Here is a 15725-nt window from a genome sequence, read left to right as displayed (position 1 = left end):
CCCTCTGTTTCTGTTACCTTCCTGTGTCCAGATTCCCCTCTCTTCCTCTTCCACACCAATGTGTCTCTTCAACCCCATCTAGCTTCTTTCCCTCTTTCTTCCCCCCCTCCCCCTCTGCTTCCAGCATATGGCTCACCTGCCTGTCCTCCCCTTTCTTTCCTGCTCTGGGTCTCTTTCTCTCCCTCTTCATCCCCTTGGCCCAGAATCTCTTTCCCTTTCACTCCCTCCTTCTTAGTGTGAGCCGGGAACACGCGCGGTGCAGCAGCCTCCACCCGCCCGATCACAGCGTTACACCATCTCCCTCTCCCACCTCACCTTAGATGCCGAGTTTGCCTGTTTTCTTTTTCGCCCAGCCGCACACTTTCAAAAAGCCGCGCATGCGCGGCTGCTCCAGTTGTTCAATCTTCTCCTCTGCTGCAACTTCCTGTTTCCAGTTGCATCAGAGGAGAAGATTGAAGAACTGAGCAGCCGCGCGTGAGGCTGAGCGAAAAAGAAAGTCGGCAAACTCAGCATCTAAGGTGAGGTGGAGGGAGGGGGATGGCGGAACGCTGCAATCGAGCGGGTGGGGGCTGCTGGACCGCGCAATCCTTGATTGCCTCACTGCGGAGACAAGACCATTCACTGCTCCACGGGGCGGTGAATGGCCTTGTCCCCGTCCCCACAGCGACCACTATTTTTTCTTTCCCCGTTTCGGCGGGTTACCCGCGGCTACTCGTGGCTAGCCACGGGTAACAAACACCGTGTCATTCTGTACTATATATTATATCACGGGAGGTGACTTAGTAGTGTAGAACAATATAAAGTGTGACAGTTCATGGTACAGTGGGTGAAGTGCATTTGTGTTGAGAATTTGGGTAGATGCACTCTCATAGAGGGTCAAGGGAAGAGGTGAGTTTTTATTGCCATACAGAAGTTCAGTAGACCTTCTAATGATCTTATGTGAGTAGGTAGCTTGTTCCAGAGGCATGAGGGTAGTGTGTGTAAGATCTTTTTCAGGCGGTCTCAAGGCAGAGGGTGCATCCTGAGGGTTTCCATAATCGGTTTTCTTCTTGCAAGCAGAGCAGTCGATTCAGGGCGAAGGGTAGTAATTTGGTGGCCATATAGGCCGGTACCATGTTATGGAAGAGTTTGTAGGTCTTTGAATATACATCGTTTGTCGATCAGCAGCCAATGTGCAGCACGCAGCGCCGGAGTGATCAGGTCTCATAAGAACATAAGAACTGCTATCTCCGGATCAGACCTTCAGTCCATCAAGTCCAGCGATCCGCACACACGGAGGCCCAGCCAGGTGTACACCTGGCGTAATTTTAGTCACCCATATCCCTCTATGCCTCTCGTAAGGAGATGTGCATCTAGTTTGCTTTTAAATCCTAGAACAGTGGATTCCACAATAACCTCCTCTGGGAGAGCATTCCAGGTGTCCACCACTCATTGCGTGAAGCAGAACTTCCTGATATTTGTCTTGGACTTGTCCCCCCTTAGCTTCAGTCCATGTCCTCTTGTCCGTGTCACATTGGCGGCATTTTGTACTCGTCGTACTGAGTGTATTTTATAGTGAGCCCATTTAGGAGCATGTTGCAATAGTCCATACAGGAGAGGGTGAAAGAATAGTAGTTGAGTGAAGTCCGGCTCTAAGAAATATTGTTTGATTTTCTGTAGCTGCTAGAGGTAGTAGAGCTGTTGAACTGCTATGAGTCTGGGAGATGGGTAGAAAATATTGCCCATGACCTTTTTCATGAATTGATGTGAAACGGAGGTGCTTGGTGTTTGGAGACTCCACGAGTGCCCATCTGGAGGACTTGCAGGCTTCATTTACTTCCCCTGTACCAGGTTTCTCCCTGGAATTTGTAAATCTTATGTGGAGAGCCTTTCTGACAAATCCAAGACAGGGTGCGCAGCCTGCGGGTACACAGCTTTTGACATATGAAAGCAATTGAATAATCTCATCTGTTAAGATAAGTGCTTATTTACATGTTTTCAAAGTTTTTTTCGCAAACGAGAACAGATGAGATTATTCAATTGCTTTTATGTGCAATGATTGGGTGGTGAATTCTTAAATGGGGATTTATACCCAGAGGAGCTTCATGTCTCTGAGCATATGATAAAATTATTATATCCATTATAAGAATATTATATAGTAAGGTGAAAATTCTATATAAATATGAGGGATTAGTATTTCATTAAACTTAATCCCAAGGCATCTGAGTTTTATTTATTTAAAATTTTTCTATACCGCTTAAGAACTAAGGCATGGATGCAATAAAGATAGGTGATAATACTAACTGGATCGCTGTTGGCCCATTCTAAACTAGTGATCAATGCACTACCAAGTTTGCATGCAACTCCCCCCTCCCTCCCCCCCCCCTGTGACAGTTATGCGGCAGAAGGGATGCCCACTCCCTCCTTCCAATGCAACTCCCCCTCCCCTTGCAGGAGCAATACAGCAGGAGGTGGAGCTTTCCCTCTCTGGTGCCTTATGCCTCCTAGTGGTCAATCCTGCAGGGTCCTGTAATCAGAGTCCAGCTGTCCTCCCTACACAGAGACAGAAGCTGTAACTTGGCAAACAGCTTTGGTGACATGATGTTTCCCAACTATACTGTAGATGCAGAAGTATTTGTACCATGGTTAGCGGACTGAACTCCTGCTATGCTCAAGCTAGACTACTATTGGAAGGTTGTGTTGCAGCGCATAAGGTTAGAGCAACAGCAACTTCAGTAGCTCATCCCATAGAATACATTTGTAAAGCAACCACCTAGTCACTCAAATAGAAATATTAGATTAGATTAATACACTTTTGCACTGTCCGTACCAGGGCTGTATGGATGATGTCACCCATCTGTGAGAATATCTGCCTGCTGTCCCTGGATAACACCTGTTACAGGTAAGTAACTGTGCTTTTCTCTTTCTATGCTAGAGTTAATTAGAGATGTTTTATTTTTGTTTGCCCATAGGTGATGGCTATTGCTACTATGGCTGCCTGTTACAACAACCCACAGGTATTCAAGGGTGTTGTGAAGATTCGGAAAGGACAAGCTGTCACGGTAATGATGGATGCCACGAATATACAGGCTGTCAAAGCTAACATTTACCAGTATGCTGATGAGGTAAGAAAAGTTATGTAAACTGTTCTATTTTTTGACACTTAAGTTTATGACCAACCAGACTGTATGTTTAATTAGTAGAAACATCAGAGTCCAATTTTTTTCTATTGTAAACACTGAATGCTAAGCTTAAAAGAATCTAGAGCAAATAATTTTATATAAATTTTTAAGGTATTCCATGGAAATCAGTGAAATTTCATGGAGTACATAAGAGTTTTATCTTCAGTGAATATAGAAAATCTGCACCCCTTTTCAAAAGTTCCCTTTTCTGTTTCCTTATAGCCTAGAAATAAAATAATATATTAAGTGTTTACTCCATGTATCTACATATCCTACCTCCCCAGTATTCTCCCCAGAAATTTTTTCCATCTGGGTGGCATGAAAAAGTAGCCAGGTGGGGCGGGATGGGGAAATTTGGTGGTGGGGAAAATTAACCCCCTTTTTTACTAAGGTGCGCTAGCATTTTTAGCTTGCGCAAACCCCCGCACTACGCAGGAAAACTTAACACTAGTTCAATGCTGGCGTTAGCGTCTAGCGTGCGTGGCAATTTTGTGCGCGCTAAGCGCACGCTAAAACGGCTATCGCAGCTTAGTACTATTTTTATTAGTTAATTATTATTATTTTCCAATGTTCAATATGACTTCCTTTTTTAAGGTTTGACATTTGTGCCAAAATATTTTTACTAAATTTAAGAAGTATCCAATTCTAGAAGTGAATAATTAGATATTTGACCTCTTTCAAATGGTATAGAGGTTTAAAAAAAGGAAATGAGCTAATAAAGTCATTAGGTTCAATCTAGCCATTTATTTCTGCATGAATTTAAACTACTAAAAAAAAAGATAAATATAGCTCATCCAGTCATACAAGAAATGGCTCTACAGCAGGGGTGCCCACACTTTTTGGATTTGCGAGCTACTTTTAAAATGACCAAGTCAATAAATGATCTACCAACAATAAAATTAAAAAAACACAAAGCACACTGTACGCAGAGAAAATGTTAATTATCATTTGTATTCTGCTGGTTTTCAAAGAAGTCAAGGCAGATGACTTATGCAATGTCACCTCAGAAACAACTATACAAAAATAGACAAATATACCCCCTCCCTTTTTGTTAAACCACGATAACGATTTTTAGCGTAGGGAGATGCGCTGAATGCCCTGCGCTGCTCTCGATGCTCATAGGCTCCCTGCGCTAAAAACCGCTATTGCGGTTTAGTAAAAGGGGGGCATAGTGCAAAATATAGACAGCAGATATAAATTCTCAAAACGGACATATTTTGATCACTAAATTGAAAATAAAATCATTTTTCCTACCTTTTTGTCTGGTGATTTCATGAGTATCTGGTTGCACTTCCTTCATCTGACTGTAAATCCAATATTTCTTTCTTTCTGCCCCTCCCCTTTTCTTTCTGTTGCTCTTTCTTTCTCTCTCCCCCTGCCCCCCTCTTTATTTCTGCCTTTCTTTTCTCTCTCTCTCTCTCTCTCTCTCTCCCTGCCTGCCTTTCTTTCTCTCTCCCCCTGCCCCCCCAAGCCATCACGCCGATTTCTCCACTTACCCGATTCTTTCCCTACCCCCTAAGCCATCACGCCGATTTCTCCCTGCTGCTTCCCCGAGCCAGGCCAGGCACGTACAAGCTCCGGACTCACAAGACTTCACCTCAGACGTCAATTCTAACATTAGAGAGGAAGTTCCAGGCCAGCCAGGCAGCGATTGGCTGGCCTAGAACTTCCTCTCCGACGTCAGAATTGACGTCGGAGGTGAAGTCTTGTGAGTTCGGTGCTTGTAAGTGCCTGGCCTGGCTCGAGGAGGCAGGAAGAAAAAGATTGCAAAGGCAACACGATCGATTCGCATTGCCTTTGCGATTTACTGGTCGATCGTGATTGACCATTTGGGCACCCCTGCTGTTATGGTATTCTGTCCTGACCTAAAGAAAGGGGTTTAGTCCCAAAAAAAATTGCCTTATTTCCACTTCCTATTTATAAACTTTAATCAATAGAGTTACAATACTACTTGATTCTACATAAACCAACAAAAAATTTTTTTTCTACTTTTTGTCGTTTCTGCTTTAATCATCTTCTCTTCGCTATCTTTCTAGTCAGCATTTGTCCTCACTCCCTTCCTTGCAACATCTGTCCTCTCTCTCTCTCTACCCCTTCCATCTACTGTCCAACCTCTCTCTGCCCCTTGCATCCACTGGCCACCCTCTCTGCCCTTTCCATCCAGTTTCCGCCCTCTCTCTGTTCCATATGGCATCTTCCCTCTTTGTCCCTTCAATAAACTGTATATCCTGTGCCCTTTCTCTCCTTTGTACTTGATTAATTTCAGCTTTACCCCCTCCCCTGTGCTCTGGCATCTCTCTCTTCTCCTTTCCTTCCTTCCCACTCCACCCCATGGTCAGGCATCTCTATCTCCTTCCTTTCTCTTCCCTCATGCCCTGGCATCTCCCTCCTCCCCCTCCCCCATATGCGCTGACATCTCCCCCCTCCATGATCTGGTAGCTCTTTTCCTTTCCCTCCCTCGGTCTTGGCATCTCTTGCCTCTCCTCTCCCTTCCCTGGTCTTCCTTCTCCTCTCTCTCTCCCCAATTGAGTGCTGCTGCTGCAGTACTTCTCTTACCCTCCCCCTTCCCAATTGGGTGCAGCAGCAGCACTTCTCTTCCTCTTCCCAATTGGGTGCAGCAGCAGCACTTCTCTTCCCAATTGGGTGCAGCAGCAGCACTTCTCTTCCTCTTCCCAATTGGGTGCAGCAGCAGCTTTTCTCTTCCCCCTCCCCCCAAAAATGGGTGCAGCAGCAGCATTTCTCTTCCCATCTCTCCCAGCCACACACCCGTCGGTAGAGTCGCTAGGCAAGTTGTAAGTTTCCCTCCATTGCTGGCCTGTCTTCCATAGGTCAGTGACGGAGGGAAGCTTACAACTTGCTGCTCTTCCTTGCTTCGGGCCTTCCTCGTTGCCGGGACCTGCCTTCGTGGAAACAGAAAGTAGGCAGGACCCGGCAGCGAGGAAGGCCTGAAGCAAGTAAGAGAGTTTTAACTTCCCTTCATCACTGACCTACTGAGTATATGGCGGCAAGATGCGGTAAGAATCCAAAATGGAGGCCGTTCCTGCTGAAGCTGGAACTGCCGCTGAGGAGTCTACTGGCACTGGTCGTCACCATAGGAGACTCAACTTCCTGATCTGAACTCTCCTCCCGCGCAGAACCAAAGGCTGACTTTGGCTCCCCATAGTCAGTTCTGAGCTCCCAGCAACTCCAGCCCTTGAAGCCCACACATAGTAGCTTACCTGCACACTGCAGAAAACAGTAGGCACCAGAAGTTAGGAAACACCTATCAGCTAAACAGGCAGGCCCAAAGAAGTATAGCAAATCAAAAAGTGCCTTAGCCCGTAGCGAACTCATGCTTCGGGGCTCTAAAGTGTGCGTGCCGGCTTCCCTGATTTTATCAACAGACTGGCTATTAGTTGAAGCAGTTCAGCTATGGTCCCTTTCAGTTACATGATGACCCTCAGATGGATGCCATCTGGTCCCGGGGATTTATCGCTCTTAAGCCTATCAATCTGCCTACACACCTCCTCTAGACTGACCGTCAATCCTGTCAGCTTTCTGTCTTCATTTCCAGCATATAGCCTGATGGGTTCCGGTATTCAGTGTAAATCTTCTTCGGTAAATACAGACGCAAAAAATGTGTTCAGTTTGTCGCAATTGCTTTGTCCTCTTTTAGCGCTCTCTTTATTCAATGGTCATCCAACGGTCCCACCGCTTCCTTCATGGGTCGTTTCCCCTTGATATATCGAAAGAACAGCTTGAAGTTTTTCGCCTCCTTGGCTATTTTTTCCTCGTAGTTTCTTTTGACCCCTTTTACTGCCCTATGGCACCTGCGTTGTTTGCGTTTGTTCCAGTTTTCGTCCTGTTTTGACCTTTTCCATTCCTTAAACGAAGATTTCTTGTCTCTGATCGCTTCCTTCACCTCTACAGTGAGCCACGCCGGTTCTTTGTTCTTTTGGATCCCTTGTTGATACACGGTATATAGAGATTTTGCGCCTCGGTGACTGTGTCCTTGAAAATGGACCAAGCTTGCTCTAGCATTTTTACAGTGCTTATCCTCTTCTTAATCTTCTTCCCTACCATGAGTCTCATCCCTTCGTAATTCCCTTTTCGGAAGTTCAGTGCCGTGGCTGTCGTTTTGGACCGATGTTTCTCCCCTGCGTCCAGATCGAAGCTGATCCTATTGTGATCGCTGTTTCCCAGCGTCCCTTCTACTTCTACATCTTGTGCCGGTCCTCGCAGGCCATTTAAAATTAAGTCCAGGATTGCATTTCCTCTAATATTTTCCTTGACAAGTTTTTCCAGGAAGCAATCGCCTACACCAAAAACTTGGTCTCTCTAACACAGCTGGAGATGCCTAGGTTCCAGTCTATTCCCAGATAGTTGAAGTCACCCATGATAACTGCGTTGCCTCCCTTGCAGTTGTGTTTAATCTCCGTCTCAGGTTCTTCGGACTGCCCTGGGGGTCGGTAGTTGATGCCGATCTTTGTTTCCAGGCCATTTCTTCCCAGAATTTTGGCACATAGAGACTCTAACTTATCCGTCAGTTGTGGCGTGTTCTCTCCAGTAGTTTCAATTCCCTCTTTGACATATAAGGCAATGCCCCCACCTTTTTGAGCCACTCTGTCTCTGCGGTATAGTTTGTATCCCGATAGCACAGTGTCCCAGACATTTTCCTCATTCCACCATGTTTCCGTGATGCCTATGATGTCAACGTTGTCTTTTTGCGCCATGGCTTCTAATTCACCCAATCTTATTCCTAAGGCTTTTTGCATTCGTGTACATACACTTGAGTTTGCGGCCTGTTTCTTTCTTGCATTTCCTTCCCTCTTGTATCCTTTTTGATCTGTGTTGCCTGTGATCCGGTGAGTCTTTCCCTCTATCTTCTTGCACAGTATCCTTTGGGTATACCGGTTCCCGAACCATCGACTCTCTCGGTCGACTGTCTGCTTTCCCCTTCTTCCTAGTTTAAAAACTTCTCAACTTCTCTCTTGATGTTGCTTGCAAGTAGCCTCATTCTGTCTCTGCTGAGGTGGAGTTCATCCTTCCTGAATAGCTTGCTTTTTACCCAGAACGTCGTCCAGTTGCGCACAAAGTGGAATCCTTCTTCCTCACACCAGCACCGCATCCACGCGTTGACTGCTTGCAGGTCCATCTGCCTCTTCTCATCAGCCCTGGGTACCGGCAGGATCTCCATAAATGCTATCCTCTGCGTTCTGGTCTTCAGCTTCCTTCCTAGCATCCGGAACTGGTCCTTCAGTACTTCCCTGTTGTAGTTCCTGTTGCTCACGTTGTTCGTCCCCACATGGATCATCACCGACGTATCTTCTTCCACACTGTCAATGATCCTGTCGATGCGGCTCACTATGTCTTCTACCTTGGCACCCGGTAGGCAGGTCACCAGCCGATCCAGTCTTCCTCCCGCTATTTGGCTGTCGATTTGTCTGATGGAGTCCCCCACAATGATTGCTGTCCTCTATCTTCTCTTGATTCTCCAGCTGCAGGTCCGTGTCCCTGGTTTATGTCCATCTCTCGTGCCACAGGACTGTATCCTTCATTCTCGCTGCCATGTCACCCATTTCTTCGTGGTGGTTGTCCGTCGGGTGGTCCACACTCTGTAGATGTCTTTCGGCTGTTCTGTGTTGCTGGTGATTTTCCACGGCCTCCCAATATGCCTCCTCTATGAACTTCTCTAGCTCTCGGACTTCTTCCTCGATGGTGTCCTCTGTCTTGTTCTCTGCTTCCTCTGTCTTGACATTCTCTGCATCTCTGTCTTCCTCCTCCGCTGCTTGAAGTGCCTCCAGTTCCAGTACTCTACCCTCCAGGAGTCTGACTTGTGTCTTCAGGCTCTCCAATTCTCCGCATCGAGCGCATACGTAAGACCGCCTCCCAGAAGGGAGGTAGTCATACATATGGCAGATGGTGCAGAAAACTGGGTAGTTCAACATCTTGCTTTTAAAATAATTCCTAGCATCTTGTTTGCTTTTATGGCCGCCACCATACATTGGGTGGAAGGTTTCATTGTATTGTCTACAACAGTGTATCACAAACTGTGTGCCTCCTGAGATTTCTGATGCGCCGTGACACACTGGTGAGGAGAAAAGTCATCCACGCCAGCTGACTGCCTACAGGACGTGCCATTTAACCCTTACCCTCTATTTCTATCCGATAATTCCTAATCCACAACTGAACTTTGCCACCTTTCCCATGACTTTAATTTTCTCAGGAGCCTCTCATGAGGAACTTTGTCAAAAGCTTTCTGAAAATCTAGATATACTACATCAACCAGCTCATCTTTATCCACATGTTTATTCACACCTTCAAAGAAGTCAAGCAAATTGGTGAGACAAGATCTACCTTGGCTAAACTCATGCTGACTCTGTCCCATTAAATCATGTTATCTATGTGTTCCACAATTTTGTTTTTTATAATTGTTTCCACTATTTTGCCCAGCACTGAATTCAGGCTTACTGGTTTGTAATTTTCCGGTTCTCCCCTGGAACCCTCTTTGAAAATTGGCTTAACATTGGCCACCCTCCAATCTTCAAGTACTACAGTCAATTTTAGCAACAGGTTACAGATTACTAACAGCAGGTCAGCAATTTCATGTTTAAGTTCTTTTAGTACCCTGGAATGTATATCATCTGGTCCAAATGATTTATCACTTTTAAATTTGTTGATTTGGCTTAATACATCTTCCAGATTCACCGAGATTTCTTTCAGTTCCTCCGCATCATCACCCTTGAAAACTATTTCCAATTCAGGTAGATCTCTTACATCTTCTTCCGTAAAGACCGAAGCAAAGAATTCATTCAGTCTCTCCACTATGGCCTTATCCTCCCTGAGCACCCCTTTTGCTCCTTGATCATCTAATAGTCCCACGGATTCCTTCACAGGTTTTCTGCTTTTGATGTACCTAAAAAAATTATGAGTTTTTGCCTCTTTGACAAGTTTTTCTTCATATTCTTTCTTAGCTTTCTTAATCAATGCTTTGCATCTAATTTTTATCTATATCCTTCTCCTCCACTGCCAATTCCAGACTTTGTTCCTTTCATCTAGCTGTCCTGTATGCATGGAATAAACTACCCTTCCCTTGTTTAGACTGAAACCTCACCTTTTTCATGCAGCCTTCAATCCATAACCCAACTCCGTACTGCACACCACCCTAACCAGCAGATTAATTAATTTATTAATGTATTCAATTTTCTATACCATTCTCCCAGGGAGCTAAGAACAGTTTACATGAATTTATTCAGGTACTCGAGCATTTTTCCCTGTCTGTTCTGGTGGGCTCATAATCTATCTAATGTACCTGGGGCAATGGGGGGATTAAGTGACTTGCCTAGGGTCACATGGAGCAGCATGAGTTTGAACCCACAACCTCAGGGTGCTAAGGCTGTAGCTTTAACCACTGCTCCACACTTTCCACTACCATCCTTCACAACTGTATCCCCCAACCTGGCATCCTGTTTGTCTTGTCTGTTTAGATTGTAAGCTCTTTTGAGCAGGGACTGTCTCCTTCATGGCTCTGTATAGCAATGCATATGTCTAGTAGTGCTGTAGAAATAATTAATAGTAGTAGTGAATACTGAAAAGACTGATACTAGCATGGCTTGACCCAGCACGGCATGGTTAATCACCTAAAACATCCAGTACATACACAACAAAGGAGTAGTGTTCCCCATGCAGCAAATGTCCCAATTAAGGAAAGTAGGGAAGACAAGAAGCCTCCACTCTTAATACCAAACAGAGAAATATATTTGATATATTCATGCAATATTCAACACAGCCTGTGTTTTAACACCATGAAGGTGTCTTCATCAGGAGTCTATGATAAAACACATATCCATATAAAACTTCAAATAAACAATGTACAAAATAATAAATTACAAACACACCACACCAAAATTACAGGTTAAAAATATATTTTTTTTAAATCACTCTACTCCATTGTAATATACACTTAATTAAAATAAAATCAGGTAATAAATATGTGTACAGATAATAATATCTTTAGGCATAAAATAATGGCAATTAATACTAACACACACAGATTGTGAATTTATGAAATAAATTCTTGGATCCAATAAGGGTATATATTTATGTTAAAAAAAAAAAAGGGCACACTTACCTGAATCGGGTCAAATTCGTATAAAGTACACTTGCAAAAAAAAGATACGAATGTTACCCAAATGTCCAGCACAAATATTCTAAAACATAAATGCAGTCAAGGAAAGGAAAGGATATCTGAGGTGGACCATGAGTACTCACTCCTCTCTTGATGACGTATAAGCCAACATGTTCAGGACTGGGTAAGATGCAGACCCCACAGATGTTAACTGCATGCCCTTAAAAAAAATCTGCTCACCTCAGGGGGTGAGCAGGATCCATGTGGTCCGCAGGAGTTAAAATAAGAATCACTACGCATCCCACGTCACAGCCTAGAGAGAAACAAGAGGAAATTACCAAGTCTCTCCACCATCCCCCTCAAAAAAAAGCCACCTTGACTTCAGTTACTGTTAACTTGTCAGCTATGTTTTCAGCCATGAAATACCTTAAACTATATTTTTTGTTTTTTTTCCTACAGATTTATCAGAAAATTCCATTGTCAAACTCTTCATCTAGAAAGACACATAGGATTATTCTCTGCATCAGGAACTTGAGTTTTCCTAATGGCACACTGGTTTCCCGCAATCATTTCTCACCAGTCTACTTGTCATGTGCTATGCTTTTGGCAGCACTGAGTTGGCAGTACCTAAGTGCAATGTCCCAAGCCTCTGATGAATATGTTCAAGCCAGTGAGAACTGAGAGACAAGGAAAGAGTTCCAGGAATCTCTTAGAATCCCAGATTAGACCATCTCATTGTGTTCTAGTGTCTCTTCATGTAGACTGATGCTGCCATATTTCTCATCTGCCTCATATCAGATGACTACGACATGGGATGAAGAACTGCCAGCCCAGATATGCAGAACTGGATATTATTTTTTCATATTATGTTTGGAGGAGTGGGATGCATGGTATTTGAAGACAGTAGTACTTGAATAGTGTACAGTGAAACCAGATTAAGGTTTCAAAAGAGATTGTTTACTTCATAAATATGAAGGTATGACATTCATTCCAAAAACTTATGTATTCAGTGTATGGTCCCTCCTGGGTCCAGTGCTTGCCTTGTTTTGTTATAGGGCTTTGATTTTTCCTTCCATAGATTTAGCTTATTCTTTTCTTTTTTGCAAAGGTCTGATTTTGTTTGTCATGTCGTTTTACATTGTGTGGAAATGGTCTGTATTGACTGATAATTACAGCTTCCTTTTCAGTATAGTACAGTAGAGATTTGTTTTCTTGTTTTTATTTTGTTTCCTTTATGATACAGTTTATCATTATTATTACAAGCTGTAGACTAAGAGTGTTCCCTGCCCCACTATTTTTATTTAATTTTGCTTTACTTAGTTCTTTTTAAAAAGCCACCAAAGCTATTCCACAGGTAGGACAATGCATGTTTCCCAGTAGCTGCAGAAAGGATTCTGTACAGGATTCCACCCGTTCTAATGGTACAGATGTTAGTCATTACTTGGGACTATTAAACAATACTTGGCTTGAAGATTTATATTTGATTTTCCTGAACTGCTGTAAATCTTCAGCAATATAAGGAACTTTGCCTGCTGTTGAAATGTGTTCCTGAGAGGCAAGGTTAAATAGTCTTAATACCTGGGTTTGAAAGATTCTAAGGAGAAGAAAACCCAACTCAAATATGTTTTTATATTAGGTTAGTTTTAAGAGCCAGTCAGCTAAGGAACAGATTATTTAGGAAAATTTTTTTTAAAAAATCTCTTACAAAAGAGAAATGTTAAAATTTTCCTTGTTACCAAAGCTGCTGTTCATTGTTAATTTCCTTTTGGCAATGATCCTCGTAGTCCCAAACAAAATGTAATATGAATTTGTGACAATCCATTTTAAATTCCAGTATAATAGAAATAGCTGAAACCATGTAGGCTCTGTACAAGTTATAACAAATTTGCTATAGTGTATGGTACACCAACAGCATGGAGAGTAAATAAAATAGACAAGTGAGTACAATGATTTAAAAGGATTCTGTCCCAGCAAAATACAATGATGATTGATAAGAAACCTTGTACAGTACAGTAGCATACCATGTGAATTCACAGGGAAAATGCAATTAGTCTAATGCTAGTAGTAATGATCTGTAGAGGAGCAGGGTTCCAGGGTATTCTCTGGATTCACGCATGCACACTGATAAATGTTTTTAAAATACAAAGTACAAGCAATATATATAAACAGTATAATAAATGAAAGGAGGTATTCAACTAAATAATTTGGCAAGCGATATTAGTGGAAAAATACCCAAGAATTGCAAATAAAAGCTCATGATCCCTTACAGAGTAGGAAGAAACTTATCAGGTCTAATAGCAACCTAATTCATTAGGGATGTGGAGGGCAAACATTTTCATATCTCTCTCATGATTATGGGATCCTCCTCCATTTTTGGAGCATCAATATTGCACCCTATTGCTCGAGGTGTGCAGTATTGACAACATAGGAAAAATAAAATTTTGTTTTCCTTGCCATTTGGGGGTTAAACGACACAAGAAATATTTCAAATGAATTCATATTCCTAGCTAATCATACTGGATTAAGGCAAGAGTTCCTTTGCCATAGACACAAAATGGCTGAAATCCATTGTTTAAACTATATTCCAGTGCAAAAGGAACATGTCATGACCAGTGGATTATTCACCTCCATCCACAGGTTTTTGCAGAAGAATCATTGCAGCTTTTCAGCTCCTACTCTTTGTGATTTAAATCTTTCTGAAGTTTTCAGGGATCTGTTTTTCTTGAATTTGAATTCCATTTCGGGTTCCCTGAGGCAGACAACAAAACGTGGCCAATGTTGGGACCCAACAAATTCTGAAACCAAGATAAGTTTATTTAAGTTTTTTAGAATTGCACAAGTGATTGAATAATTCTTGTTCCATATTATATGCAATGATCAGGGCTACGTCCAAGACTGACAGATACAAGACAGTGACACAAGTTGTCCAGCTCCTGAAAGACCTGGAATAGATTTGCAGGTCCACAGACAAATTTGTTCCAGATGCAGTTGACCTTGACAGCGAAAACATGCTTTGGTGGCTTCGGGTGGAGACGCTGTCCAAGGACTTGCCTCTCCACATTTCCTCTTTGGTGATACCGATGACGGATGTCAGCCTTTATGGCTAGAGAGGTCATTGTGAGGGTCGCCCCGTTCAGGGCTGATGGTTGCTAGTTCAGAGAAAATGGTCCATCAACAAATTGGACCTGAGAGCCATTCACTTAGCACTGCAGTCATTCAAAAAGATCCTGGAATGCAAAACTGTCAGGGACTTCTCAGACAATGCCAAAGCAGTGACATATATCAGCAGACAGAGATCCACCAAGAGTGCTTCATTGAAGCTAGAGGCCTAGTTATTTCGCTGGACAGAATCCACCTACAAGCCATTTCAGTGGCACATATAACAGAGTGAACAATGTACAAGCAGAATATCTCAGTCGCCAGGCTCTGGATCCGGGGGAATAATCTTTGCCCCATAGTGCTTTCAACAAAGTTGTAAAGCACTGGTGGAGGCCAAGTTTGATCTGCTGGTATCGGTGCTCAACAAGAAGCCTTCTTGTTATTTCATCCACAGAAAAGAGCCAGAAAGCACCAGCATAGATGCCATGATAAACCATGGCCAATAAAGAAACTTGTACATATTCCCCCATGACCAATGATAGGCCAGATTCAAGGAATAGCATCCCACCAAGGGTGGTGATTCTCATGCAACGGATTGGCCATGTCACACATGGTATTCAGATCTGGTTTGGCTACAGTAGGACAGGTGCCTCAGACTGCCACTGCTCCCAGCACTGCATTTGCAGGGCACAATTGCCCTTGAGAGTCTGAGATGCTTTGGACTTAATGGCATGGCTCTTGAGTATGCAGCCCTTAAGAAGAAAGGATTATTCAGAGCGGGTTATAGCAGCCCTCCTATGATCTAAGATAGTGGTATTCAACCAAATCCTCAGGGACCACGTGGCCAGTCGGGTTTTCAGGATATCCACAATGAATATGGATGTCGGAGACTTTGAAAACCCAACTGGCCAGGTGGTCCCTGAGGACTGGGTTGAATACCACTGATCTAAGAAGCCAGCTACGGTTGCAGCATATGTTGAGGCTTTGAAGATTTTTCAGCTCTGGTGTATGGAACAGAAGGTGGAACCTTATAGGGCCCTGATTTCCACGGTCCTTTCATTTCATTAGGACAATCTCAAAAAGAGCCCGGTAGTTGGCCCCTTCAAAATACAGGTGGCAAGCCTCTCATGCCTTAAGGCTCAAGTGGAGAAAGAGTCTTTGGACTCCCATCCGGATGTGTCCAGGTTTCTGAAGGGTGCTTTGGTTTGCATCTTCCCTTGGGACAACCATTTCCAATGTGAAATCTTAACATCGTGCTATGGAGCCTTGCAAGAGGTATCACTGAAGGATCTGACCATCAAGATAGTTTTTCCTGGTACCTATTGCCTCGACAAGAAAGGTTTCAGAACTTCAGGCTC

The 15725-nt window shown here is 43.4% G+C and overlaps 1 protein-coding gene across 2 annotated transcripts in view; it reads left to right on the top strand.

Annotated features, from left to right (window-relative positions):
• LOC117357542 (squalene synthase-like) overlaps positions 1 to 13737 on the top strand; it is a 61350-nt gene extending 47613 nt beyond the window's left edge. For both annotated transcript variants that reach the window (XM_033938304.1, XM_033938303.1), the window contains 2 exons: positions 2952 to 3104; positions 11728 to 13737. In XM_033938304.1, the coding sequence (XP_033794195.1) occupies positions 2952 to 3104; positions 11728 to 11949 (375 nt within the window). In that variant the 3' untranslated portion in view covers positions 11950 to 13737. The remainder of the gene's footprint in view (positions 1 to 2951; positions 3105 to 11727) is intronic.
• The last annotated feature ends 1988 nt before the right edge of the window (positions 13738 to 15725 follow it).

This window comes from Geotrypetes seraphini, chromosome 3, assembly GCF_902459505.1.
Source record: "Geotrypetes seraphini chromosome 3, aGeoSer1.1, whole genome shotgun sequence".
Lineage (NCBI taxonomy): Eukaryota > Metazoa > Chordata > Amphibia > Gymnophiona > Dermophiidae > Geotrypetes > Geotrypetes seraphini.
Note: the sequence above shows the minus strand (reverse complement) of the source record. Positions and strands in the feature narration are given on the sequence as shown.